The sequence below is a fragment of the Cnephaeus nilssonii genome (assembly GCF_951640355.1).
Source record: "Cnephaeus nilssonii genome assembly, chromosome: 1".
Taxonomy (NCBI): Eukaryota; Metazoa; Chordata; class Mammalia; order Chiroptera; family Vespertilionidae; genus Cnephaeus; species Cnephaeus nilssonii.
Window position 1 is genome coordinate 114,909,645 of NC_137072.1, and position 26,055 is coordinate 114,935,699.

At 58.7% G+C, this 26,055-nt stretch overlaps 1 protein-coding gene across 2 annotated transcripts in view; it reads left to right on the forward strand.

The window, feature by feature from the left end:
* Positions 1–26,055, forward strand: part of STK32B (serine/threonine kinase 32B) — a gene marked incomplete at both ends in the record, with an annotated part of 145,438 nt that overhangs the window by 113,805 nt on the left and 5,578 nt on the right. The window contains 5 exons of one of the 2 annotated variants that reach the window (XM_079781717.1): positions 14,482–14,519; positions 18,796–18,885; positions 20,252–20,355; positions 22,263–22,379; positions 25,291–25,416. In XM_079781717.1, the coding sequence (XP_079637843.1) occupies positions 14,482–14,519; positions 18,796–18,885; positions 20,252–20,355; positions 22,263–22,379; positions 25,291–25,416 (475 nt within the window). The remainder of the gene's footprint in view (positions 1–14,481; positions 14,520–18,795; positions 18,886–20,251; positions 20,356–22,262; positions 22,380–25,290; positions 25,417–26,055) is intronic. The other variant, XM_079781718.1, reaches the window with a different exon arrangement.

Consider the following 26,055-nt stretch of genomic DNA (forward strand, 5'->3'; position numbering starts at 1 on the left):
ATAATTCACAAGGACGGGGCAAAGCAAGAGGAGACGAGAGCAGAACATTGGGGTGGGGGGGGGCGGAGAGCGGCAGGTGCCTGGGGGCCCAGGAGGTTGTCACGGGAAGAACCAGGAGCTGACGGACCCTGGAGGGTTCCCGAAAGGCTGCCTGAGGAGTGGCCGCACCGGAATCTAAGGGGAGGGGGGGGCTGGGAAAAGAGGCTAAAATGCGGTGACTTGTTTGAAAGCTTTACTTTTAAAGAATTATTTTAATGGTAAAACCTGAATACATGATGTTTAAAAAGTTGCCGAATTAGCATGACGTGTCTGGGGCACTCGAGGTACACGTGACTGAACCCCACCCGGGGCCTCGTCCTCCCTGTACATACTAGTGACCCGCCCGCCTCTCCACGCACTTCCCGGGGCCTCACGGATCCCACGCTGTGCCATCTCCGGGGGCCCTTTGTGGGTTGCCCTCTCATCTGAGTGTGGCCCGTGCGTGGGGTCATCCGCCGTGCAGGGGCTCAGGGTCCGTCTGGGAGGCATCATTGGCGTCAGCTGCGTGGAGCCTGAAGCTGGAGAGCATGGGTAGAGTTATGTTTTTAATTGCAGTAAAACACACACAACGTAAGATTTACCATCTTAACCATTTGTAAGTGTGCAGCCCAGTCACGTGAAGTAACTTCACGTTGTTGTACAACCCATCGCAGAACTCTGTCCTCTCCCCAAACGGACACTCTGTACGTCCCCGCCCCCAGCCCTGACGGCCGCTGTCCTGTTTCCCGTGTCTGTGAACTTGATTCCGGGACCTCACCGAAGTGGGGCCGCACGGTGTTTGTCTGGTTGTGTCTGGTCACGTCCTCACGGGTCCTCATGTTGCCGCGTGTCGGCATCTCCTTCCTGGTTAAGGCTGAGGGAGAGCCCTTGTGTGGGTGGCCCACTGTGTTCACCCTTCATCTGTTGATGGACATCCGGTCGGCTTCCCCCGCTTGCGGTTGTGAGTAATGCCGCACGAACCGTCCTTCGGTGTTTGCCCCGAAGTGGAGTTGCTGGGTCCTATGGCAATTCTATTTTTAATTTTTTGAGAAACCACCTAGGCTAGAGTTGTATGATGAAGAGCTTCAAGTGCCCGACGAAAGCATTCAGACCTTCTTCTGGGACCAGGGAGAGGCGAGCGGTGCACCCAGGGAGACCCAGGCCGCAGCCCCCGGGCAGGCGGGCCAGAGGGAGGGGCAGGTCAGGGAGGCCCGTCGGGAGGTGGCGACCGAGGTGAGTGTGAGCCGATGCTCCCGTGCAGGGAGGAATGGGAATCTGCGCTTCAGGTCGGAGGAGCCAGCCGTTCACAGTTACCTCTAGTGTTCACACCGACTCAAACGCTTCCTTCCACCACGGGGAGGTCCTTGCACATTGCACGTGTTCTTACAGCCACTGTTCTGTTTTCTGTCCATGAACTTGATTCTGGGGAGCTCACGGAAGTGGGGCCGCACAGTGTCTGTCTGGTTGTGTCTGGTTATTTCAGCACAATGGCCTCGTGAGAATAGATTTGTCTGTGCCGTAGTAAGCAAGCTTTCTTCAATACACGAGGTTCACCGCCATCCAGATAGACACAGCACTGTGAGTTGTGTTTAAAAAAAAAAAAAAAAAAAGCAATGAACATTCTGCATTGCGGAAACTCTTCTTGGTGCTGTGAACTGGAATTGCGGGGTGGAACTGCAGATGCGAAGGCTCAGAGGACGCAAGCGGAAGCCCTGACGCACACGCGGCCTGTTTGTGAGTTGGCAGGGGCGGTCCTCCGGCGAGCCACCCCAGCGCGCGGTCTCGCTCATTCCGGAGTCCAGGGAACCTCAAATCTTCCTCGTTCACCCCGTGCCCCCACCCAGCACCGCCTCCCCCTGGGACAATGCCTCGGCCTTTGCCTGTGAGGTCAGAGCGCAGGCAGAGAGCAGCAGCGCGCTGAGCGCGTCGGGCACCGGTGCAGGGAGTGGGTGGCGGAGCAAACGGGCACCAGCTGGTGACGAGGTGACCGCTTCCTGTTGCTACAGACCCCGGAGCTGGAGGGACAGGGCCGGGGAGCAGCGAGGCCGTCATGGAGCCTGGAGTGGGTCCTGTGCTGAGTGCTCCGTGAGAGGGAGCAGGGTTGGAAGCAGGTCCTGCCGTGGGCATGGGGGCGCTGGCTCCGAGTTCAGGGCTGTGGTGCTGTGTCGCCCTGGGTTCTGGGCGAACGTTGCACAGTAGAGACGGGCTCTTCCTGGGTGCTGGCTCTGGGGCCTTGGCTCAGTCACTGTGCGGTCCCCGTGGTAGAGAAAGGACAGGACAAGGGCTGGGCCACTCACGGCACACGGCCCGCGTGGCCTCCTGGACTTGCTGGTTATACTCTGACCTTCCTTAATCCAAGCTCTGCCTGGACAGTTTTCCTAGAACGTTGTGGTGACAGTGTTGCCCCCTCCATGATGGCCACCGTGACTTCAGAGGCAAGCACAGTGGGCCTGTCTTTCACCCTCTCTGCTGCCCAGGTGCCTGGTCCAGACCTCCACCGCCCCTGCGCCATCCCTGCGGCCTTCGGCTCCTGCCTGTTTCCCCCACCACTGTCCCTCCGGTCCTCCTCAGCAGCGCGGCCCCAGGGCCTAAGACAGTGCCTGGCTGTCAGAGATGTTTTATTGGGCCCTGGCTGGTGTGGCTCAGTGATTGAGCATTGTCCCATGTACAGAAGGGTCATGGGTTCGATTCCCAGTCAGGGCACATACCCAGGTTGCGGGTTTGATCTCCAGTTGGGGTGCGTGCAGGAGACAACCATTCGATGTGTGTGTGTGTCTCTCTCTCCCTCCCTCCCTCTTAGGAAAAAAAAAAGTTTGGATGAACATGGACGGCCTCTAATAAGAGTATCCACCTTTCATATAAATATACCTTTTACATAAATACTTCGATAGTTTGAATTTTAGCTTTAGAGCAGGCGTCCTCAAACTATGGCCCGCAGGCCACATGCGGGTGTTTTTGCCGTTTTGTTTTTTTACTTCAAAATAAGATCTGTGCAGTGTGCATAGGAATTTGTTCATAGTTTTTTTTTAAACTATAGTCCAGCCCTCCAACTGACTGAGGGACAGTGAACTGGCCCCCTCTTTAAAAAGTTTGAGGACCCTGGTCTACATACACTGAGTGGCCAGATTATTATGATCTCTGAACACATAACAATCTGGCCACTCAGTATATATCCTATATAATAAAAGGCTAATATGCAAATTGTCCCCTCGACCAGGAGTTCGACCAGCAGGCAGGCTGGCCAACCGCCCATGTCTCCTCCCCCTGGCCAGGCTGGCTGGACCCCACCCATGCATGAATTCATGCACCGGGCCTCTAATATATATATACTGAGTGGCCAAATTATTATGCTTTCAGAGATCATAATAATCTGGCCACTCAGTGGATATCTAGAAAGAGTGGACGAATGAACAATAAGGGCCTCTAAGAATTCTCTAAAATTAAACCCTAAATAGAATCTATTTTCATTCTTATTCCAAACCCCTCGCATGTTTCACCCCTCACCCGACCACCTGCATGCGCGAGGAGCTGCGTGTCAAGCAGCATTCTGGGTACAGCGGGCACCGGGTGCTGGCTGGAGAGGAGGCGCGTCTGTGAAAGCGCTCCGCCCGCAACTGCGTGAAACGCGGAGGACTTCCGTTTGGGCGGCAGGTGTCCTTCACGCGCTCCCACACACCTTCCTGGGGGGGCAGAGCGAACCTGGGAGCTGGTCTTGGATGTTGATGTGACTCATTCTGCAAGAGAGAATGATTAGGGAACCTCTGGGGAAGAAGAATTTACCAAGAGTGTGTATGTGTGTGTGTGTGCGTGCGCACATGTGCGTGAGCTCCACACATGCGTGTTGCTACAGACCGGGCCCCCGAGGGCCTGGATGTAAAGGGCAGGTTACAGGGCTTGGCTGAGAACTAGTGACCCAGCAGGGTCATGCCCCCGAGGTTTGCAGCTGTGCTTGGAGAGTTGATGGGCAACTCTGAGTTGTGCAGACAGGTGTGTCCCTTGCTGCCGGGTTCTTATTTCCGTAAGACACGTGCACACTCAAATCTAAAGAACCCGGTGCCACAGGGAAAGAGCATGAACGGCAGCGAGCAAGGAGCCCTGGTCCCCAGATCGAATCCCCGCTGTGCTGTCCGTGGGACGTTGCCTCCGGCCGCTGGGCCTGGTCCAGTTCCCTCCTCTCTGCAGGGACCGGATAACCTCAGGCTGCTGGGAGGATGAGAGCTACGGAACGCGGGCCCAGTTGGGGTGCCCCGTCACCGTCACTGGGTCCATTTGTTGTGCTTCCCCATCACTTCCCTTCTCGGAGCGCCTGGGAAGGCAGATAAAACAGACGCAGTCTTTATGAAGTAAAACCGAGCTGGGAACCTGGCTGTGCCTTGTGTGGTCTGCGTCAGAGGAGCGAGCGTGTAGGTCCCTTCCGTCCTCGTTCTCTTGATCTTCACGACGAGACGAGCACGCGTCACTCCCAGGCTGGGGTGCAGGCGAGATGAGATGACGTCTGAGATGCTTAGTGCCTCGGAGGGGCAGGAGGCATGAATGGCCGAGTCGCCGGGCCCGGGGGCAGCCCCAGTGGCAGCAGATGCACCCGATTTCTTGGTGGCCTCTTGGAGATGCGCTGCGTTGAGCAGAGGGCCTGGCATCTCACAAAGCTGGACGTGGGTCCGAGCGCTGACCGTGTCTGTGTGGACGTTGATGCCAAGTTCCCAGGCGACTCGGTGTGGACGGCAAATCAGAGTGAGCAGCCCTGGCGATGGCGGCCCAGGCACACGGGCCGAGGGACGGGGTCCAGCAGGTGCCTGTGTGCGCCCCGTCGTTCACGCCTCGCAACCGCCGGGTCTGCTGACCCCACTCCGCGGCAGGCGGGCACGCAGAGGCGGCAGATGGTTCGGCACGAGAGCACGGTAACGCGAGCGGACAGTGGGCTGACCCCGTGAGAGAGATGAACTCCAGGAGGGCTTACATTTGGGGAAGAAAGGGCAAGGGGGTGGGAACAGGGTACCAGCCGGGGAACAGGAAATGTGGAAGCGGGGGGTGGGGGGGAGCGGGGGGGCGGGTTCTGGTGAGTCTGATGAATGAGCAAGGCCGGAGCAGCGGCTCTGGAGCTGCCGGGCCCTGGCCCCCCGGGTCCCGCCACCTCCATCCAGGTAGTTCATCTGCACGGGGCCGGCCTGGACTCAGGGTGTCGGGCCCCGCGCCTCCTTCTGCATCTGAGATATTGTCACCCCGTCTGTACTGGCGTCCTACCGAGGAAATCGTCGTTAATCTGATGTTCCTTCCTCTGCGAGGCCAACAGATCCAGAATGTTTAAAAAGGAGGAGATGAGAGCTGCTCTCGTGTTTCTGGGTCAAGAGACTCTTCAATAAGGTTCGGCTTCGCTCCTGTCGTTACAATAATAACCGCATCCCCCGCCTGGAGCCCAGCGCCTCAGAGGAGAGGGGGGTCCGCAGACTCGCGTCCCCGCTCCGCCTGCACCCACGTGGCCTCCGCAGGCGCTTCCGCTGTGGCGCTGTGCTTCGGCGTGAGCCCCATAAAGCAAAGGTTGGCTTTCGCACAGCGGAGCCCCTCAGGACCTGAGACCCGAGGTCTGGGCCACGAACCCTCGTTCCTCCCATCCGAGGTCCGCAGAGCTGAGAGCTCACCGGTGCTGAGCATTTGGTCGCCCCGACTGGGAGGCGGGATGGGAACTGAGTGGGGTCGGCCCACGGAGCCCGGAGGCGCTCTTGGAGGGGATAGCTTGGGAGCTGCGGCGTGAAGCAGGAGGAGGCGTCACCCGGGAAACGGAAACAAGACGGGACCTCCGTTTCTGAGGACTCGGGTATCACTTGCCCGTCTGCCTGGGCCAGAACCAGTAGCATATACACATGCATCGTATACAGATTACAGAGGCGCAGGTTCCAGGATCTGCAGGGGAGTCCTCACGCTGGGCATCCAGGAGAGTTGCTGGGGGGCTCCTGTTCATAGCCAAGCCAGGACCCAGCCAGCACCCAGCCAGAGCCCAGCCAGAGCCCAGCCAGGACACAGCCAGGACCCAGCCAGAGCCCAGCCAGGACCCAGCCAGGACCAAGCCAGAACCCAGCCAGCACCCAGCCAGAGCCCAGCCAGAGCCCAGCCAGGGCCCAGCCAGAACCCAGCCAGGACCCAGCCAGGACCCAGCCAGAACCCAGCCAGAGTCCAGCCAGGCCCAGCCAGAACTCAGCCAGAGCCCAGCCAGGACCCAGCCAGAACCCAGCCAGGACCCAGCCAGAGCCCAGCCAGGACCCAGCCAGGACCCAGCCAGAGCCCAGCCAGGACCCAACCAGCGCCTAGCCAGAGCCCAGCCAGAGCCCAGCCAGCTCAAGACCCAGAGGGGTGGTATTTCAGTTCAAGTTCAAAGGCAGTCGGCTTGCAAACAGTTCTCTCACAAGGGGGAAGGTCAGCCCTTTTGTTCAATTCAGACCTTTCCCTGAGGGAGGAGGCCCGCCCCCATTAGGGAGGGCGACTGTCTTACTCAGCACTGACTTAAATGTTAGTCTCAATCAGAAACACCCTCACCGACATCCTGGAATAATGTTCGACCCAACACCTGGGCACCTGTGGCCCAGGCAAGTCGATGCATTAAAATTACCCATCACACCATCTATTCACAACCCCCACGAGGGGGGGCTGGTCTGGGGGCTGAGCTGGTGTTTTGACTGGTGGGGCCCAGATTTGTGGAGACCGCAGCTGCACAGCAGGCGACAGGCACGTGGTCTTTCCCGCTCCTGATGCTTCCACCTCAGGAGGCGCCTTGCTGGGCCCTGCCTCCCTCCGACGTGGAGCGACTCCGCTGGTTAGCGGTTTGGAAAGACTTACCAGCCAGGCCCTGCTCGGCTCTGCCCGCAGCACGTGCTCTGCTCTCTGCGCTGTGCCTCTGACCCAGCAGCTCCTCTCCCTGTGGACGGACCCTCCTGGCCCCCAGTTGCCCGTAGCGGGTGGCTGTCTCCTGGTTCCCAGGCCCAGGCTCCAGACCCGCGGACCCTCCTGCAGAGCCTCGCCCTCCGACTCACCCTCTCCCAGCAAGAAAGCTGACATGCTGACCTCTAGCTGTACTTTCGTTTTATCCTCCAAGTTCTCTGAACCAGCTGGGGAAGATTGGCGCTGTTTGCTGTTTGCGGTCCACTCAGATACCCCGACGTTACACCCAGGTTACTCAGAGTTGAACTGTGGAGGTTGAAGTTCAAGATAATCTGGAAAAAAGAAGATTCCCAGAGTGGTGGAGAAAGTGTTGACAAAGGAAGTCAGAGGCCCAGGGCCAAGCCTGGACCTGAACCCCCGCACATGGACAGCGGCGGAAAGATGGACGGCCACGGACCAGGCCGGGGAGACCCCGGCCGCACACACAGCCGCTCACAGGGCAGGAGCTTCTGGAAGATGGGGGAGGGCAGAGATCCACATTTCCCAACTCACCACCACCCCGAAGTCCAAGCCCAGGGCACATCCTGCATCTGTCCATCCCCGAGTGAGCCGGGTCTACAGAGAAGCAGTACCAGTAAGTCTTACACATCTGGGCAGCCTGTGGCCCAGTTCCGGGGACACAACATTGACCATCACGAGCCCTAAGTCCATGACTGTGTCCTTGTAAGAGATGGGAAAGGACGCACAGACACACATGAAGACAGACAGAGGCAGAGACTGGAGTGACGTGGCCACAGTCAGGGAGTGATGGAGGCGCCAGGAGCTGGAGGAGGCGGGAAGGGCGCTCCCTGGAGTCCCAGGAAGGAGCTGGGCCTGCTCACACCTGGAGTTCGGCCTTCTGGCCTCCAGAACTGGGAGAGAATATACTTCTGTTGTTTTAAAACATCCAGTTTGTCACAGCAGCCCTAGGAAATGCATACCTTTATCACTTTCACCACATCTGCATACTCCCCATATGATCTATACTAATAAAAGGGTAATATGCTAATTAGACCGGGTCAACCGGCCATCTTCCGGACGTCTGACTTCCTTCCGGACAAAGCCATGATGATGGGGGCCGAGGCAGAGGCAGTTAGGGGCAATCAGGCTGGCAGGGGAGGGCAGTTGGGGGCCATCAGGCTAGCAGAGGAAGGCAGTTGGGGGCCATCAGGCTGGGAGGGGAGGGCAGTTGGGGGCCATCAGGCTGGCAGGGGAATGGTTAGATGGCAGTCAGGCCAGCAGGCAGGCAAGCAGTTAGGAGCCAGCGGTCCTGGATTGCGAGAGGGATGTTCGACTACGGTTTAGGCCCCCCATCCCTGTGGGGCCTAAACCGGCAGTCGAACATCCCCCAAGGGGTCCTGGATTGGAGAGGGTATAGGCCGGGCTGAGGGACACCCTCCCCCCGTGCACAAATTTCATGCACCAGGCCTCTAGTCTATAATAATAAAAGAGTAATGTGCTAATTAGATCAGACAACCTTCCGGATGAAGCCGGGGCAGCAAGGGAAGCCTGGGTTTCAGGTGCCTGCCAGCGGCTGGAGGGATGCCCGGGTCCTGGGTGCCTGCTGGCAGCTGGAGAGAAGCCCAGGTCCGGGGTGCCAGAGGGAAGCCGGTGCCAGCAGCCAGGGGAAGGAAGGCCTACTCTTGCATGAATTTCATGCATCAGGCCTCTAGTCACTAAAAAAACATTCTAGAGTAGACTCCGTGCATTTTGCTAAGATACATTGGTTTCAGAACAACGCTTTACAGTGGCCTTTAAAGAGGAAATAGCTTTGTCTGTCATGAATGTAGGTGACCATGAACGTCAACACAGTGAGACCAAAATACCATTATGAAGTGCTAGCTCGCGTGTGGCCTGCCGGAGTGGGGGGCTCCTGCTCTCTGTCTGCTCTGTGAGGAGGGAGGTTAGCAGGGCCCACGTTAAAGAGACACCAGAATCTAGCTGAGACACGGCTTTGACCTAGTTGGAGGGAATGAAGGGGAGTTTCCAGAGAACCGTGTTCTCATCCCAGGATCCAGTGCAGCAGAATGAGGTCCCGTGTGCTTTCCGAAGTCACCACCCAACATCCGTGGGTCCTCGCCATCTCACTTGGTGAAGTCGGGGCGCCTGTCCCACCGCTCTCCCGCCCTCCGCCACCTCCAGCCTGCTCGTCCCGCCTCCTGGCCCGCGCCTCTCTGATCACATTGGCTTTCCCGCCTCCTAAGTTCTGTGCAGGTCACAGGTCATCCCCTGCCCCCCCCCACACACACACACACACACACTCTGCCTCCACATAGCCGGGCCCGCGGCAGGTGCCTCCTCGGTGAGCACCCAGCCCTCCTCCCCCCGCCCGCCCTCTCTGGAACTCCCACGATCTGGATGTTGGGTTTGCTAGCACGTCTAGTGTTTCTCCGTTTCCCTTAGTTTCCGCCTCTGGGACTTTCCCTTCCACGTCTGGGAAGTGTCCTTGACGTCATCTCGCCAGCCCTCCCGGGGATTGTTCTCCCGGTCCTCGGACACGTGGCTCCCGAGCGCCCCCTCTCTGTCCCTCTCTGTCCCTCTCTCACCCCTCCCATGTCTCGTGGGCACAGCAGCTCCTCCTAGCTCGGAGGATGTCCGTTATCATTCTTTCGAGTTTCCTCTCCCCTGCGTTTGTTTCTGCTCCTCGGAGGACCTTTGATCTGTGTCACTCATCTCTGTTGTCATTTTCAAAGTTTTCAGGTGGCCGCCGGTCACTGATGAGATACTAAAGAATGAGCTAGTAAAAGGCTGATTCGTGGGATTCCTTGGTCCGGGGTTTGGGGGGGCGGGGCATAGTGAGCATCAGACAGCAAGAGCTGGGAGGCGGGTTCCTCCATGGGGTGGTCAGGCGGCAGCGGCCAACGCCGGCACCTGCAGGTCTACCCTCGGGGGCCTTCTGCGAATGGCACTGACCTTGGCGTGGCTGCTGAGGATGTGGCTGCGGGCAGGAGGAGGGAGTTGGGGCTGGGGACACCACTGATGCCACCCTCCATCCCCCACCCCCCACCTCTACCCTCCACTCTTCACCCCCCACCCTTCCCACCTTTACAGATGAGGAAGTGGAAGCTCAGAGCGTGCGGCCCCGGCTGGTCCGTTTCAGACAGACTTGAGGTCCCTTCCAACGGGGACAGCCTGGGACTCTGCGACGCTATACATTTTGGCAACGTGCCCCGGGGACGAAACACCGAGATGGGGCCCTAAAAATAGCAACGCTTAAAATATGGATCCACTGCAATGCGCCGCCGAACCTCCCAGAAACTCCTGCCTGTGCCCCGCCCCCCGCCCTGCCCTCAGCCCTGGGGGTGGGGGTGGGGGTGGGGGCTGTTTGCGTGTGTCCTTTGCAGCTGGAAGGTGCTGGGCGTCTGGCTGCTTCAGATCTCTGCCGGGTTAGAACATGGGTCTCACTCCCGCACGCGTCACACTGCCATCGGGAGGGGTTCCCCCCCCCCGCTCCCCCCACCCCACTTCACACGGGTCAGATGGCCCGCTCTGGGGGCTTGGCAGCCAGACCAGAGCATGCTCACTGGTTCCCAGGGGAATCCGAGCCCATCACTGGGCCCCGCGTTTTAATGAAGCTCCGCCTGCATGCCCGCGGCTGAGTTCCCAAAACACCCTCGGGAATGCTGGGAGCCCGTGCGGGCCTCTGTCTTCCCCGTGAGCCGAGCAGGGCTCCCCGGCCCCGGGACGTCGGAATCCCAGCGGGCTGGTTGGGAATGCAGGTTCCCGGCCTCGCCCAGAGTCTGAGGCTGTGGCTGGCCTGGGCTGGGCCGGCTGCGGTGTGGGTCACGGGACCCTTGTTTCTGAAGCCGCTGGACGGTGGAGCGGCGCTGACGGGCAGGTGGAGGGGGTCAGCAGAGGCGGGCAGCCCCGGCGCCAGGCCTCGTGGTGAGGATGTAGGGTTAGGTGCGTTAACAACGAGCAAGAGAAACATGACTGAAACTAGCCACCTCCTCACCTAACGCGTGGAGTGTGTGATGTTCCCCGACTTACGGCTGGGAAACCGAGGCCGGGGTGCGGGGAGCCAGCGCCAGCGAGAGGAGCTTCAGGGCTGGACCTCGGCCTCTCCCGCCTGCCTTCCCCCACTGCCGCCGCCTCCATGCATCAGCAGCGCGATTCTTTCTCCGGTGGGAAAACAGCCACCGATTTCCGTTTCATGGACGCGCCTCCTCTCCCACCTGGGTGTCTGTCTGTCCTCTTTGCTGCGAGGTCCTCAGCACGGTCCCTCAGCGCCCCGGCCAAGGGGCGCACACGGCCGCCTCTCGGCCTGCACCGTCGGAGCCGAGCCATTTCTGTGCTGGTTTCTGAATAGCCAAGCTGACATTCTGCTGAGTTCTATTTGGAGCTGGGAATCATTCATGAGCAGGAGCTGGTTTTCCGGCCTCGATGCGTCCTTTCCATCAAAGTGTCGTTTGCCCGGCTCTGACACGATGGCCTCCCCAACTCGCTGCTCCAGCGCCCTCTGCGCACCGAGCCATTGGCGGCGGGTGATGCACGAGAGCTGAGATGCGATCGATGTGAAAAATAGAACCAGAGGATGCGGCCGAGACCAGGCGGCCCCAGGGCTCTGGGAACAGGCTTTGCCGTCCAGGGCAGTTCTTATTGAATCCCCGGACGGAGGGCGGGACGCTCCGCTGTCTGGGATGGTTTGGCAGGAGCCTGCCGGTGAGTCTCCCACGGAAGATCTAAGTCATTTCGCTAAAAGCTCAAGAACCCGCACAGAGTCCCCCAGCTCCTGGTAAGGGGCAGTGGGAGTGACCCGCCATCGTTTATTTCGACCCTTCTCCCGCCCCGGAGCCGTGCTGAGCCTCCTGTAAGTAGCAGCTCATTGCTGGCCCCAGGCAGCAGTCACATCAGGGCTGCCGGTCCCAGTGAGCAAGAAGCTGAGAGTGAGGAGGAGGCTGAGAGGAGGAGGAGGCTGAGAGGATGAGGAGGCTGAGAGCGAGGAGGAGGCTGAGAGCGAGGAGGAGGCTGAGAGTGAGGAGGAGGCTGAGATTGAGGAGGAGGCTGAGAGTGAGGCTGAGAGTGAGGAGGAGGCTGAGAGGAGGAGGAGGCTGAGAGTGAGGAGGAGGCTGAGAGTGAGGAGGAGGCTGAGAGTGAGGAGGAGGCTGAGATTGAGGAGGAGGCTGAGAGTGAGGAGGAGGCTGAGAGGAGGAGGAGGCTGAGAGTGAGGATGAGGCTGAGAGGAGGAGGAGGCTGAGAGTGAGGAGGAGGCTGAGAGGAGGAGGAGGCTGAGAGTGAGGAGGAGGCTGAGAGAGAGGAGGAGGCTGAGAGAGAGGAGGAGGCTGAAAGTGAGGAGGAGGCTGAGCCGGCCAGCGTGGCTCAGTGGTTGAGCGCCGACCTATGAACCAGGAGGTCACAGTTCGGTTCCCGAGCGGGGCACACCGACATCGCCTCGTGTCAGTACAAACAGCCTCCTGTGCTTGCGGGGGAATCAGTCTGATAAACCGGGAGCTACGGCTTTTCACGTGAAGGCAGCTGTCCTGGTGGCAGAAGGTTTGACAGTTCCTGTCAGTGAGGGGTGGGCTTGCAGTCCGGAACCCGGCGGTGTGACCTTGAGCCTTGCGAGTGCGTGCGCGTGGGGGAGGGGAGCCGGGGGAGGTGTCAGCGGAGCCCTGGAGGCATGTGGCTCCCGTGCCGTCCTCCGTCCGCTCTGGCCGCGTGCCCCGGGTGTCGCCCAAGGTTCTCTCCTCCACCTGCCTCTGCCCCGGCCCCTCCGGGTCCTGCTGCCACGGGGCCCGCACCTCGGCCTCTGCAAGCCCAGGCGTGGCCACAGCCTCCCCATCGGGTGAGCCGGAGTCCAGCCTCCTCACCCGGCCCGGCTCCTCGGCCCAGGCAGTGCCTGACCCCGGCTGCCTCCAGCAGGAATCCCGGGGGCCGGCTGAGCCAGCACCCTCCTCAGCCGATGTTTCCTCGTAGAATTTCCCACCCCAACACCCCCTTCCTGCTCCGTCAGACGTGGAGGGAGCCTGTTCTACACCCACCCCTCTCCCGTGTCCATGGTCCTGAGTAAGGGCCGCCTTTCCTGTGGTAGCTGAGTCCAGCCCTTTCCTTCGACGGCGTCTGCTCGTGACGGGCCCCGTGCTTGGCACAAGGGGTGCAGCGTGAGGAGGCAGAGCCCCGCCCTCACCAAGCAGGCCTTGAGGTAGAGGCCTCTGTGCTAAGGTGACATAGAGCAGAACTTTCCGGAAGCCCCCAGCCCAGATGTTCTGCGTGCGGTTCACTGTGTCACCCTAAAAAGGCACCAGCAGGCTTTCTCCCTAAAGGGCCAATGAGAAACATGTTAGCCTTTTAGGGCACATTAGTCTCCTTTGGCCATGCCTTTCCGTTTCTGTGTGTGAGTGAGTGAGTGTGTGTGTGTGTGTGTGTGTGTGAGTGAGTGTGTGTGTGTGTGAGTATGTGTGAGTGTGTGTGTGTGAGTGAGTGTGTGTGTGTATGTATGTATGTGTATGTGAGTGTGTGTGTGCGCGCGCGTGTGTGTGCGCGCGAGTGTGTGTGTGTGTGTGTGTGAGTGTGTGTATGTGTGTGTATATGTATGTGTGTGTATGTATGTATGTGTGTGTGTGTGTGTGAGTGTGTGAGTGTGTGTATGTGTGTGTATATGTATGTGTGTGTATGTATGTATGTGTGTGAGTGTGTATGTGTGTGTGTGTGTGTGTGTGTGTGTGGTTGTTTTGTTTTATTTTTACAGCCCTTTAAGGATGCAAAAGTCCTTCTCACTCACAGACGTACAAAAACCAGCTGAGGGCTAGTGTGGCCGTCTCTGACAGGGACAAGTTGCTGGCCCCCCGGAGCCCGGTTCCCGGTCTGTGGAGTGGAGACAGTGACGTGGGAGGTCTGTCCTGGCCAGCTGGGGGGCTCATCACATCCGAAGGGGAAGCGTCTACACCGCTGGCAGGACCAGGTGCTCAGTGAGCAGTCTCGGGGGGAGGTGAGAGGCCAGACATTGTTCAGAGTATTCCGGTCCTGGCCAGCTGCTCAGTGGTTAGAGCATCTGCCTGAGGACCGAAGGGTTGCAGGTTCCATTCCTGGTCAAGGGCAAGTACCTGGGTTGCAGGTTTGATCCCTGGCCCCAGTCAGGGTGTGTGGGAGGCAACCAATAGATGTCTCTCTTCTTCTCTCTCTCTCTCCCTCTCCTTCTCCCTCTCCCTCTCCCTCTCCCTCCCCCTCTTCTCCCTCTGTCTCTCCCTCTGTCTCTCCCTCTTCCCCCTTCTCTCTCTCCCTTCCACTCTCTCTAAAAAATAAAATAAATCAATAGGAAAATTATCCTCAGGTGAGGATTAACCAAAAAAAAAAAAAGAGAGAGAGAGAGAGAGAGAGAGAGAAAGAAAAGAGAAAGACTATTCTAGAAAAAAAAATCCACACAGTCTCCTGCATTCCAGGAGAGCAGGGAGCGGGGCACAGGCAGCCCGTGGTGACAGTGACTCCGTCCTGCTCCTCCGCGGGGCCTGGCGCCGGGGAGAGGGGCCGCCGGGCCGCCGCGCATGTCCCCGAGGGTCCCGTGTCCGGGGCCGTCGGCGGCTCGGAGCCCGTCTCAGCCTCTGCTTTCTGTTACAGGGACATCAAGCCGGACAACATCCTGCTGGACGAGCACGGTAAGCCCGCGGGCGCTGCAGCGAGGAGTGGGGTCTGGGGCTCTGGGAAGCGGGGTCCCCTGATGGACTAGAAGCCTTAAAGCTTCGGTCCTGGTGGATGGGCATCTGTGTAAGTGTCTGGTCAGCGTCCTGCCAGGGTGAGTGGAGTCCAACGTATTTGACGGTTTCACGTCTGGAGACCCAGCTGTTGGCTTCCCGGTGAGGAGGACAGGGCGGAAGTGGGGATGAGAGAGGGGCAGGCGGCCCTGAGATCAAGACCCCAGCTCCCCATGGGTGACAGCGACCCCGTGACTGCGGGGAGGGACTCACCTCTCAGCCTCGGTGTCACCTCCCAAACAGGGAAGGGGGTGCCCAGCTTCCAGATCGTCATGGGGCCACGCGGGCTAGTGTATGGCTGACGAGCCAACAATCCATCATCAGTGATCAGTCACCCGCCAACCCTCCCCTCACCCAGGCTCCTCAAGCATGTGCGTGCCTTCGGAGCCTGACTGACGGCCTGAAGCAGGCGGAAGATTCTGGGTCTCACAGCTCCCAGGTGCAGCCGCCTGAGCCGGTCCACGGAGCACCCTGAAGAGCAGGCTCCGTGCCGGGCTGTCCCCGTAGTCTTGTGGGAATCTCCAGGGAGACTTGGTAGGAACCAAAGGCCAGCCCTGACCTGCTCCGGCGAGCCCGGGGCCATCATTCTGGGTCGGCCCCAGGGAGGTGGTGGCCAGCCACGTCAGGACCGTGGGCCTCGGGCCAGCCTGGCGATGCACAGCCGGCTGTCCTGCGAGTCCACTGGGCAGCACCCCACGCTGCCCACGGGCCTCTGGACCTGCTCCTCCTCTGCTCCTGCTTCATCAGGTGTCTCCGCCAGGCGCTGGGACAGAGTGCTGAATGCACTATTTTATACTAGGGTGTGAGTGGCTGCCTCACCCGCCCTTTCACCAGTGCCGGAAGGAAGTGTAGGAGCAGGCAGTTCTCAGAAAGCACGAGCCCCTCCCCTAGCGGAGAGGGCCCTCGACGCCGATTTATGACCGAGCCGCGCCTTGGCCTTTATTCGTTCCGTAGTCAGTGTTGCCTCCCGCCGCCCAGCTTTATTGAGTTATGGCTGGGATTTAAAAGTTGCACCTATTAAGGATGGACAACGTGGTTTTTAAGGTGTACAACACGATGATTTAATACACGCGAGCCTTGTGAAATGATTGCCGCAGCCAGGCTAATTAACACATCGTTACCTCACATGCCTTCCTTTTAAATGCGTGGCGAGGACGGTTAAGATCTACCCCCGCAGGCAAACAGCCTCATTAACTGCGGTCACCGCGCTGTACGGTACGTCCCCTAACCGCTTGTTAATGGCATCACAGAACAGCGTGCAAAGCAGATCACCCTGCCTGGCTGTTTACGCAAAGAGTTTGATCATCAGTCTCAGTCAGTGTTTCCCCGGAGACCCCGCCGCTTGGCCGCGTGTACGATGAAATAGACACGTAATTAAATAGACGCATTAATAATTCATTAATAATGTTTAAAACCTGCTGCTCACGCAAAGCCCACGCCTCTCACGGAGCTTCCCTCCCCCGGCGTCGGCTTGGCTCTCTGACCTCCAGGCGGGGCTCTGCCTCCCAGAATGGCGCTTGGCTGGGCTCTGGGCCGGGGGTCCCTTGGCCAGAAGCAGAGGCAGACAAGCTGGGGGGAGAGGTAGCATCGCAGGAGGGTGGGAGCGGAGCTGAGGTGCTTTGGGGCTGCGGGCAGGGCCGGAGGGAGTGGGGGTGAGCCGCTGAAGGGCTGCCCCGCTTTCTGCTGGTCCCACGGGGCTGGGTAAGGAAATCCCCCGAGCCTGATGGGCAGACGGGAAGGCCACGTTCTCACGCAGGTCTGGGTGGCTAAGCTCTTGCAGGCTTGCTCCCTAGACAGAGGTCACGTGATGTGTGCACACTGCCTGGGGCCGCCTGGCTGCCGCCGAACACCTGGGCCCGGTGGTTGCCTGGGGCCCCGCCCTCTCCTCCTGTCCCCCCTCTGGCAGGCTGGCCTTGCATGGCCACGGTGGAAGCCAGAGCAGGGCAAGTCCAATCACTCAGGCCTCCCCGTGTCTCCCTGCTGCCGTCCCAGCGGGCAAAGCATGTCACGTGACCCCACCTGGGGCCGAGGGAGGACCCTTCAGAGTTGCAGGGCCACAGGGGCGGCACCGAGGGGAAGAATGTGGCAACCCGCGCCCCGTCTAAAGCGGCCGGTGGGACGGAAGGACCGCCTGCCGGTGGGCGGTTGCCCTTGCCCACGTGGGGAGCTCACGCCCCAAAGGTGGGCAGAGAGATGGCACCAGAGACAGGAGGGCAGCGCCCGCATTTTGCTCTGGGTGTCGCTGCCGGCCCTTAAGGCTCACTGACCTGCAGCGCTGTCCTCCCCGGTGTCCAGGCCAGTGTCGCTGCATTTTGGGGGGTGTTGTGCCAGGTCACCGAGGGGCACAGAGCCCCTGTTGTCTAGGACCTCGGGGTCTCGGGCGGCCATGGCTGCAATCACGCAGGAGCTGTGAAAGGTGCTGCCGCCAGGCCCCACCCACACAGGCGGTGCTGGGTGGTGGGGTTCCTAAGACCCCGTGTTCCTGAGGCGGAGCCGGGGCTGAGGGGGCCACGGAAGAGCAGGGAGGTCACTCTGGCCCTGCAGGGTCAGGGCTGGGACCGGCGGGGGCCGGAGGAGAGGGGGCGGCTCCTGGAGGAGGGATGGCCACGTGGGATCCTGCAGCATGATGGGGTCAACACAGCGTTTGGGGTCATGGCCTTCCAGAGGGCAAGGGGGCATCTCCACCCCAGGAGGCCATGCAGACCCTCCGGCGTGGCTGTGTTTCTGACTGTCCACTGCTGGGCGGTGAGGGGGAGACCCACTCTTTACTGTCTGTATTCTGTGCTTGACTGCTTTACACTCCAGGCCACCGCCTGCCCTGGCCATCCCAGCACCCCACGGCCAGGTGCCAGACACCCAGGACAGCCCCCCAACCCCCCCCCCACTAAATCTGTCAGGCACCATCCTGAGGCCCCCACTGACCACAGCCGAGACAGGAGAGCAGGAGCGTCCTCTGGGCACAGGAGCCCTCTCCTCGCCCTGCCCTGCCCCCACACGGTCACACAGTTGTCCTGAGACGGGCAGTCTGGGTGGACCTGCCTCTGCTATTCACAGGAGCTCTCCCTCTCTGTGTCCGTCCGTGCCTCTAAACTTGTAATCCATAAATACTTTTATCATGCCTTCATTATGAGTAGATTTGTTTATTTACAGGTAATATGCATGAACCACTAAAAAATGTGTACTATAAAACTTGCCCATAAAATAGACATCCTATCTAATAGAGAGGGAATATGCTAATTGACCCTCATACCATCGCAAAGATGGTGGCACCCACAGCCAAGAAGGAGGGAATATGCTAATTGATTGCTCTGCCCTCAAAAATGGCCGTGCCCACAGCCACAAGATGGTGGCGCCCAGTCCCTTTAGCCCCTCAGCCACCCAGGGCCGCCCAAGGCTCAGGTAACCAGGACCGGCCGAGGCTTGCACTGCCGGCAGTGGCAGCAGCAGAGGTGTGATGGGGCATCACCTTCCCCTGATTGCCAGGTCGCCTCCTGCCCCTGAGGGCTCCTGGACTGTGAGAGGGGGCAGGCCAGGCTGAGGGACCCCACCCCACTCCCCGCTCCAGTGCATGAATTTTCATGCACCGGGCCTCTAGTCTATATATAAACATTTAAGTTGTACTCTTAGCAACTTTCAATTATACAACTCAGTGTTATCAGTTATAGTCTCCATGTTATCCATTAGCTCTTCAGACCTTATGCATCTTAGAGCTGCCCTTTACCAACCGCTTCCCACTTCCCCACCCCAGCCCCTGGCAACCCCTTTCTACTCACTGTTTCTATGAATTTGATTTTTTTTAGACTCCACATGTAGGTGATATCCTGCAGTATGTGTCTTTAGGTGTCTAACTTATCGCACTTAGCACTGTGGTTGCAAATGACAGGATGTCCTTCTTTCTTCTGGCTGAGTAATACGTCACTGTGTATACATAGCACACTCTTTATCCATTTGTCTGTTAATAAGCACTTAGGCTGTGTCCGTGTCTTGGCTACTGTGAATAATCCTGGGGTTGGCGGGGAGGGGAACGTTACCAAAGTATCAGATAAAATACAAGTGTAAGCAGGCATTCTAACCGTTTCTTCCCAGCCGGCACCTCGCAGACCACAGCTCTCAATCGCACTGCGAGTAGCACAGCCGCCTGCGGCTCTTGCTAACGGGGCCTCTGCTCCTCTGTCTCCAGGGCACGTCCACATCACGGACTTCAACATTGCGACCGTGGTGAAGGGGGCGGAGAAGGCTTCTTCCATGGCCGGCACCAAGCCCTACATGGGTGAGTGTCCCAGGACCCCTATGGGGTGTGACCTGCCCGGTGGCTGAGGCATCGGTATCCTCTCCTGCTTCATCCCCACCCCCAGCCGTGTCCCGTAGGTGCCCGGCTCTCTGACACCTTCGGGCTTCACCCAGGCTGTCTGCCCTGCCGGGAACACCTTCCCCTCCTGTGTCTTCTCTAAGGAAACCTTTGGAGCAGCGGTTGCCAACCGGTGGTCCGTGGACCACTGGTGGTCCGTGAGGTCCGAGAGGTTGGCGACCGCTGTTCTAGGGAACTCCTGCCCAGCCAGGAAGCTTGGCTCAGGCTTAGAAAAACCAGCCAACCAACCAACCTTTCTTTTCTTTTTGATTCAAGCCCTGTAGTTTTACCAGAACATATAGCCTTGGTGTTGGTCAGTTGGGTCTGTATGCTTAAGTATACAATGTGTGGTTTCAGGCTGGGTTTTCTTCATAACTTTTGACGGGAGTGTTATTTTTGGCAAGCATTCTGTTTTCCCTAAGGACGCCGATTATCTGAAAGTTGGGTCTTCTTTGCCACCCTTCAATATTGGTCATTTTTCAAATCTTTCTTCTATCTCCCTTCATTCATTTAAGCTTTTCTCATTTTTCTTTCTCTTTCCTTTAAAGCATGATCTGTTGAGTGTATTCACTTTGTGTGCTTTCTAGTGAAGTATTTATTACTGAAATAATTTCCCTTTATTTCTGATTTTTCCCCCCTGAGTTCTCTTGCCTGATCGCTGAGTTTTTCAATTCAAGTGTATGTTGTTCTTTTATGTCTTGTATAATTTTATTAATGTCTCTCTTAGTTCTTAAGTCTTGATGTCTATATGAGTTCCCGTTTTCCTTAGTAACAAACCATGTCAAAACTCTGTAGCTTAGAACAGTAACCACATATGAGTTCTCACAATCCTGCCATGTGGCTGGACGGTTCTTTGCTGGTTTGGGCTGGGCTCACTCATTCAGCCGGTGGGCCAGCTGGGGGCGGGCTCCGCCAGGAGAGCTGAGAGGAACGGGCCTCTCCCTGTGTGGTCTCCTGTCATCACGGGGACCAGAGTGAGCCTGCGCACATGGTGACAGTGGCCTCGAGGAGAACCCGGTCCCACATGCTTATAGAGACTCTGCTTGCCGCACATTTCCCGGTGCCCAGTTGGCCAGAGCAAGTCACATGACCCAGGCCAGGGGCCCTGTGGGAGGGGTCTACACCATGGCCTGATTCACTGGGGAGTCAGAAGGAACCAGTCCTCCGCACTGCGATTGGATCGTGGGGTCCTTAACGTGGCACATCTGCAGAGACGCTCTTCCCCGCTCTCAGGGGCGGGGAGTGCACTTGAGCCGCGGCGACCTTCTCTTCTTCCTGTCTTTGGCAGCCCCAGAGGTGTTCCAGGTCTGCGTGGACGGAGGCCCCGGGTACTCCTACCCTGTCGACTGGTGGTCCCTGGGCATCACGGCCTACGAGCTGCTGCGGGGCTGGGTAAGATGTGTGCCCGTGCGGCGGGCACGCGGGGCCGTGGAAGTGGGGGCTCGGGGCGTCCCAGCCTTGGGGGGACTAGGCACACCATTTTGCTGGGCCGGCACCGGGTGGCAGGAAGGAACACGGTGTGAGGAGTCCGAGGCCTGGGTGCCAGTCCCAATGGCATGCGTGCGTGCCAGCTCTGAAGCCCCTGAGCTCAGCGAGCTTCTGACCCAGCCCCTCTTTCTGCTCGTGGGCAAGGGATGTGGGGAGCGGAAGACTGTGCGAAGGTCAGCGGCTCATCAGTGGCAGCTCCGACGTGGGGAGCGCCTTGGCCTGTGATTTCCAACGCTGCCTCTTCCCACCCCCACACGATGTCCTCCCCATTTTCCCGCTTGGTCTGAAGCCCTGGCGGGGTGCACGCCGTGCGTCCTTCACGGGCTCTGTGGGTCTGTTCGTCCCGATCTTCCCTGAGCACCTCAGCTCAGTGTCCCAGAAAGATGGGGCGTCCGGAACGTATTTTCACCTGATCGCATTTAAACGGAATAACCACAGATGGCCCCTGGAACTACCTGGCAGCTAGTGTCTTGTTGTTTTATTTGAGCAGAAAGAACAATGACACACAGACTTTGAGGCGTGTTTTCTCTGCAGAAGGGTTGTTTGTAAAGGATGCCGCCTCACCCCTCAGGACACGGCTTCTCCCGCGCACAGTGGGGACCGTCCCATCCTCTCAACCTGCGCAGCCGGCATCACAGCATTCAACGCTCTGGGCTGCGGCGTGCGGTTCGCGTGTCACTCACCTTCCCGGCTCCGCTGCCCGCACAGCAGGCGGCGTCCCGTTTCTCCCACTGGCGGTGCGCCCCGCCCTTTGCACAGGCACCGTCAGCCAGTAGCCAGCGCTCCGTGAGGGCAGGGCCCGGGCATGGTGACCATGGGTGATGAATGAATGAATGGAGCAGTCTATAAGCCCGTGATCTCCAATGCTGAGAGGGCAAATATGTTCAGAGAGGGCACATATGTATTACTCATCACCCCGTAGCTCAAGCATCTGTGGTCTACTCTCGATCAGTTATTTCCCCTGAATTCCTCAAAGAGGGAATTACTGTGCATGGTGCTTTTTAGAATGCAAAAAAACAACAACAAAAACTATGAGTCTGTTCATTTTCTCACGCTCTGAATGGAAAGGTTGATCTCCCACAGGCTGCCTCACTCCTGGTGGGTCCCTGTCGTCTGTGGTTCCACAGACACACATACTCGGAGGAGACTATGAGGGTCCATCGTATTTGTTAGAACCAGAGGACACAAGCGTTTGCCAGACGCTGACTGCCTCGCATAAACAGTCAGGCCAGTGTCCGTGGTGAGCAGCTGACCTGAGCTTGGTTGGGCCTTGGCCAGTAGAAAGTTCCTTCTCTGTCCTTCCTCACGGGTCAGAACCGTCAACGATGATGACGTGGCCAAAAGCCCCAAGGATGGAGTGGTTCTTGCTGCTTCAAAGATAAACTCTTTCTTTTAAAAAAGAATATATATATACATATATATATATATATATATATATATATATATATATATATATGTATATGTATATGTATATGTATATATATACACACACACACACACACACATATATATATACACACACACACATATATATATGTCTATTGATTTCAGAGAGGAAGGGAAATGGAGAGAGAGGGAGAGAAACATCAATGATGAGAGAGAATCATTGATTGGCTGCTTCCTGCACACCCCACACTGGGGATGGAGCCTGCAATCCTGGTCATGTGCCCTGAACGGGAATCGAACCGAGACCTCCTGGTTCATGGGTTGAGGCCCAATCACTGAGCCACGCCGGCTGGATGTATTATGGTTTTAACCCGGCCAGTGCCGTGTCCTGTCGCTCTCTCTGATTCTGCCCGTTGTCTCTGCAGAGGCCGTACGAGATCCACTCGGCCACGCCCGTGACTGAGATCCTGAACATGTTCCAGGTGGAGCGCGTGCACTACTCCTCCACGTGGTGCAAGGGCATGGTCGCCCTGCTGAGGAAGGTAAGGGGCCAGCCGCCCGCTAGCGGAGTGGGGTCGCAGTGCAGACAGGCTTCCCGGCACCTTGACGAAGGAGGAAACGGAGGACAGGAGATGGAGAGCAGGGCTCTCAGCCGCCTCCCATGCAGGCTCAGCATCTGGCTTTCAGGATCGCAAGCTGCTGGCCGGCGAGCCTGGCTCGGAGTCCCAGTGGTGACGGCGACGCCGGGCCCTTTCACACCAGCACAGACTCCCAACACATAGAGACCCTCGCTGCAGGTGGCTCTTCACGTGTTTGCTACAAAGCGACTTCCGATCACTGGGCTTGAAGACACTGGGCATCTCGGGACCTTTTGCTGTTAGAATGAAGCAGAGGTTCTCAAAGTGTGTTCCGGGGACCAGCGGGGTCGGCACCTCCCAGGGGCTTGTTGGAAAGGCCGATTCTCAGAGTCGGAGCCGGGGGTGGGCCAGGCGGTGTGTGTCTCCACGAGCTATCGGGGTGTCTCTGTGCACTCGGGGGGGCGGGCAGTAGGCTGGGTGTCCTCCTTTTGAGCTGGCCTTCAGCTGTGGCCCCTGGAAATCCTCCAAGATGCGTCAGTTGACGATACTGGTGGCCACGTGCCAGTGCTTGTTGAGGGACTAGTATGTCCTGGGCCATGAGCTGGGTCTTCTCCCTTCATCGTGACAAGCCTGTGTTTGACCCAGAGGAGTGGTGTTGTCCCCATAGTAGAGATGAGAAAACTGAGGCTCAGGAAAGCGAAACCTGCCGGCAGTGCCACGGGGCTGCGAAGGGGCAGAGGCGGGTTCTACCCCAGCTCCCCGACCCCGAGACCAGCGCTCACTCCTCCCCCGTGGATGATGCACTGAATCGCTATCCGTTGACTTGCTTTGGAGTCACCACCCGGTTCCTAGGGGTCGGTGGCCCTCAGCCCGACTGGTCCCCAAATCACTGGAAGCCCTGCCACCTGCCATGCCCCCCCACCCGCCCAGCGAGTCAGACCACCTCTGCCTAAACGCTGAGCCCAGGTGCAGCAAGGAAATGGGGCCTCTGTTTAAATCATCACCCCTCGTTTGGGGGCACCCCCTAAAGACAGGCTGCTGTGACCAACAGATGACACCTGCCAGGCGTCCCTCACCGGGTGACTGGTCCTCTCGCTGGGCACAGTGGGAGATTTCTCCAGTGACTCGGGGTGGGGGGGGTGGACAGGCTGTCGGGGGCTCCCCTCCCGGCTCCACCTGCTGGCACTGGGTGTGGCCCTGCCCTGACCGGCCCCCCAGGGCTCATCCAGCCACGAGCTGGGCGTGGAGGCCTGGCCGTCCCTCTCCGGGAGCAACTCGGGCCTCAGCTACCCAGGGCCGCACCGGTTCAGTGGCCTCCAGACGAGGACTCCTGTCCTATTCGCGGGCAGGTGCTCCCGGCGCCAGAGGAGCAGGTGACCCACAGGCAGAGAGCCCTGTGGACACGGGGCAGCCTGAGGCGGCTTTTGCACTGACCACCCTTCTTAGCAGAACCCATGTGAGAAGAAGCTGAGAATGGTCCCCTTGGCAACAAGTGAGGTCAGTGCACCAGGCCAGAGGGCGCCTCGAACTGTCCAAGGGGAACCATGACGTGTGGCGCTGTGGCGGGCTGGCACGGCCATGGCATACTCAGCCCCAGGGCGCCTTCTGTGCCGCGCCAGCTCAGCCAGGTCCAGTGACCCTGAGTGGGGGCGGCTGAAAGGCTTAGAAAAGACAGACAAGAGAATGAAAGCTGGGTCTCGGTGGGACACTGCTCCCTGATGGAGAGACAGGGCCCCAGACTACAGGCCGTGTCTTTATTTTATAGCCGATGCCACGAGGCAAAGTAAGGGTGTGGTCAAGATGTTTACAACATTCTCATGGGTTTCGATCCTCCTCAATTACATGCACCTGGTCAAGCTTTGTTGACTTGCAGCCTATCTCACTCAGACACGTGGGGCCACGTGTTCGGACCATCGGTTCAAGCTCACAACTACAGCTGTTGGCTATCATTGTGCTGGGAGGCTCTGCCCTCCAGGCTGGGACTTGCATGTGGCCACGAGAGGACTGTGCCCTCTCGTCATTCCGAGGCTTGAACCTGTCCAAACACTGTAGCTGCGCCCCACATGGCGCGTCCCATTATCAAGCTGAAAGTCCCTAGACAAGACAGCTGATTCTTTTATTCTTAATTGGCAGCCTCCGTGCTACCAGGGAGAGCCAGTGCCTGGGCTGACCAGCAGCCCCTGAGCGACGGATGAATGATTACTCTGCCGCACGTTTCTGTGAAAGAGAGGGCTAAGGGACTGCCTGGCTATAGGAACCAGACAGCCTCACTCGCCGGCCTCTTCAGGCTTTTATTGTGGCAGCAGTTTGGGATAAAGTTTTTCTTTTAGATACAATCAGTAGGGTAGTAATCTTGAGAGGACACATGTGTCTGCAGTGTCCTTTAAGCAAGCACGTCTAAAGATTAAGCGTAAAGATTCCAGTAAACACCCGAGGGTCCACATGTACACAGACTTGCTTGGAAAGGTCAAGGAAGAATTAGGGGTGCCACCTAAAACCTACTCCCCTAGGTCGGAATTCTGATAAATAGGGGCGGATGCCTTCAGCCATCTCCCCTAGGTTGGAGTTTCCTCCTTACAGACTTTCCAACCTAGTCTCTTGTGCTCCCCTACAAGCCAGCGTGTCACGGGGCCATGGTCCCCGAGGGGAGCCAGCAGCTGCAGGGTTCGCCCCCGCCCAAGGGCCCCTGGCTGGATGCCCTGCGGAAGCAGCCTGACCCCTCAGTCCCTCCCTGTTGTAGAGAGATGGGTGTTGGTCACTTCCAATTGACAGCGCCCCAGATGGGGCGACCTGGCTGGAGCGTGACCCCGCCCTCAGCGCCCCGCCCACCTTGGTGGCGCCCAGCTCAGGCAAGCACTTTGCCCTGTGTCCCCAGCTCCTGACCAAGGACCCCGAGAGCCGCCTGTCCAGCCTCGGCGACGTTCAGAGCACACCCTACCTGGCCGACATGAACTGGGACGCGGTGTTCGAGAAGGCGCTGACCCCCGGCTTTGTGCCCAATGTGAGTGGGGGGTCCTGTCTGCTGGCACGCCACCCCCCGCAGGGTCCCACCCAGCCTCCAAGACTCAGCATACACGCAGCGACTGGCCCGTGGGGGGGTCAGCACCGGTTCTGACCCTGGAGAGGCGCCCGGGTCTCCGTTAGTGGCTGATAAGGTCCCGTTTCAGTGTCTGCCGTCCTCCTGAGACTTCAGAGAGTGGGGACCATGTGGGGGGGCCGTCCTCTGCCTGGGGGAGACCCCAGGATGGGTGGCCTTCGAAGGCACCAGGAGGCCTCAGTGTGTCTTACCACATGAGAGGAGCTGCATGAGAGACAGCAGCCAGCAGGATGCAGTGTGTGCCTGGCTTGCACACCCAGCGTCTCATACAAGCCTCACCACAGGGCAGTGCGTCTGTCCGAGTTCTCAGGTTAGGAAACTGCCCCGATCACTCAGTGAGAGATGGGCAGAACCAGGCTTGGCCTCGGGCAGTCTGGACTCAGAGCCTGCATTGGAGTGAGTGAGTGAATGAATGAATGAATGAATGGCAGATAAATCGGGCCAGGAAAGACTTGGGCCTGAAATCCGACCTGCTCATTGGGAGAGTCGGTACCTCCGGAGCCGTGGATGTTAAAGCCACTAGATGTACTTCCCGAGGGGACT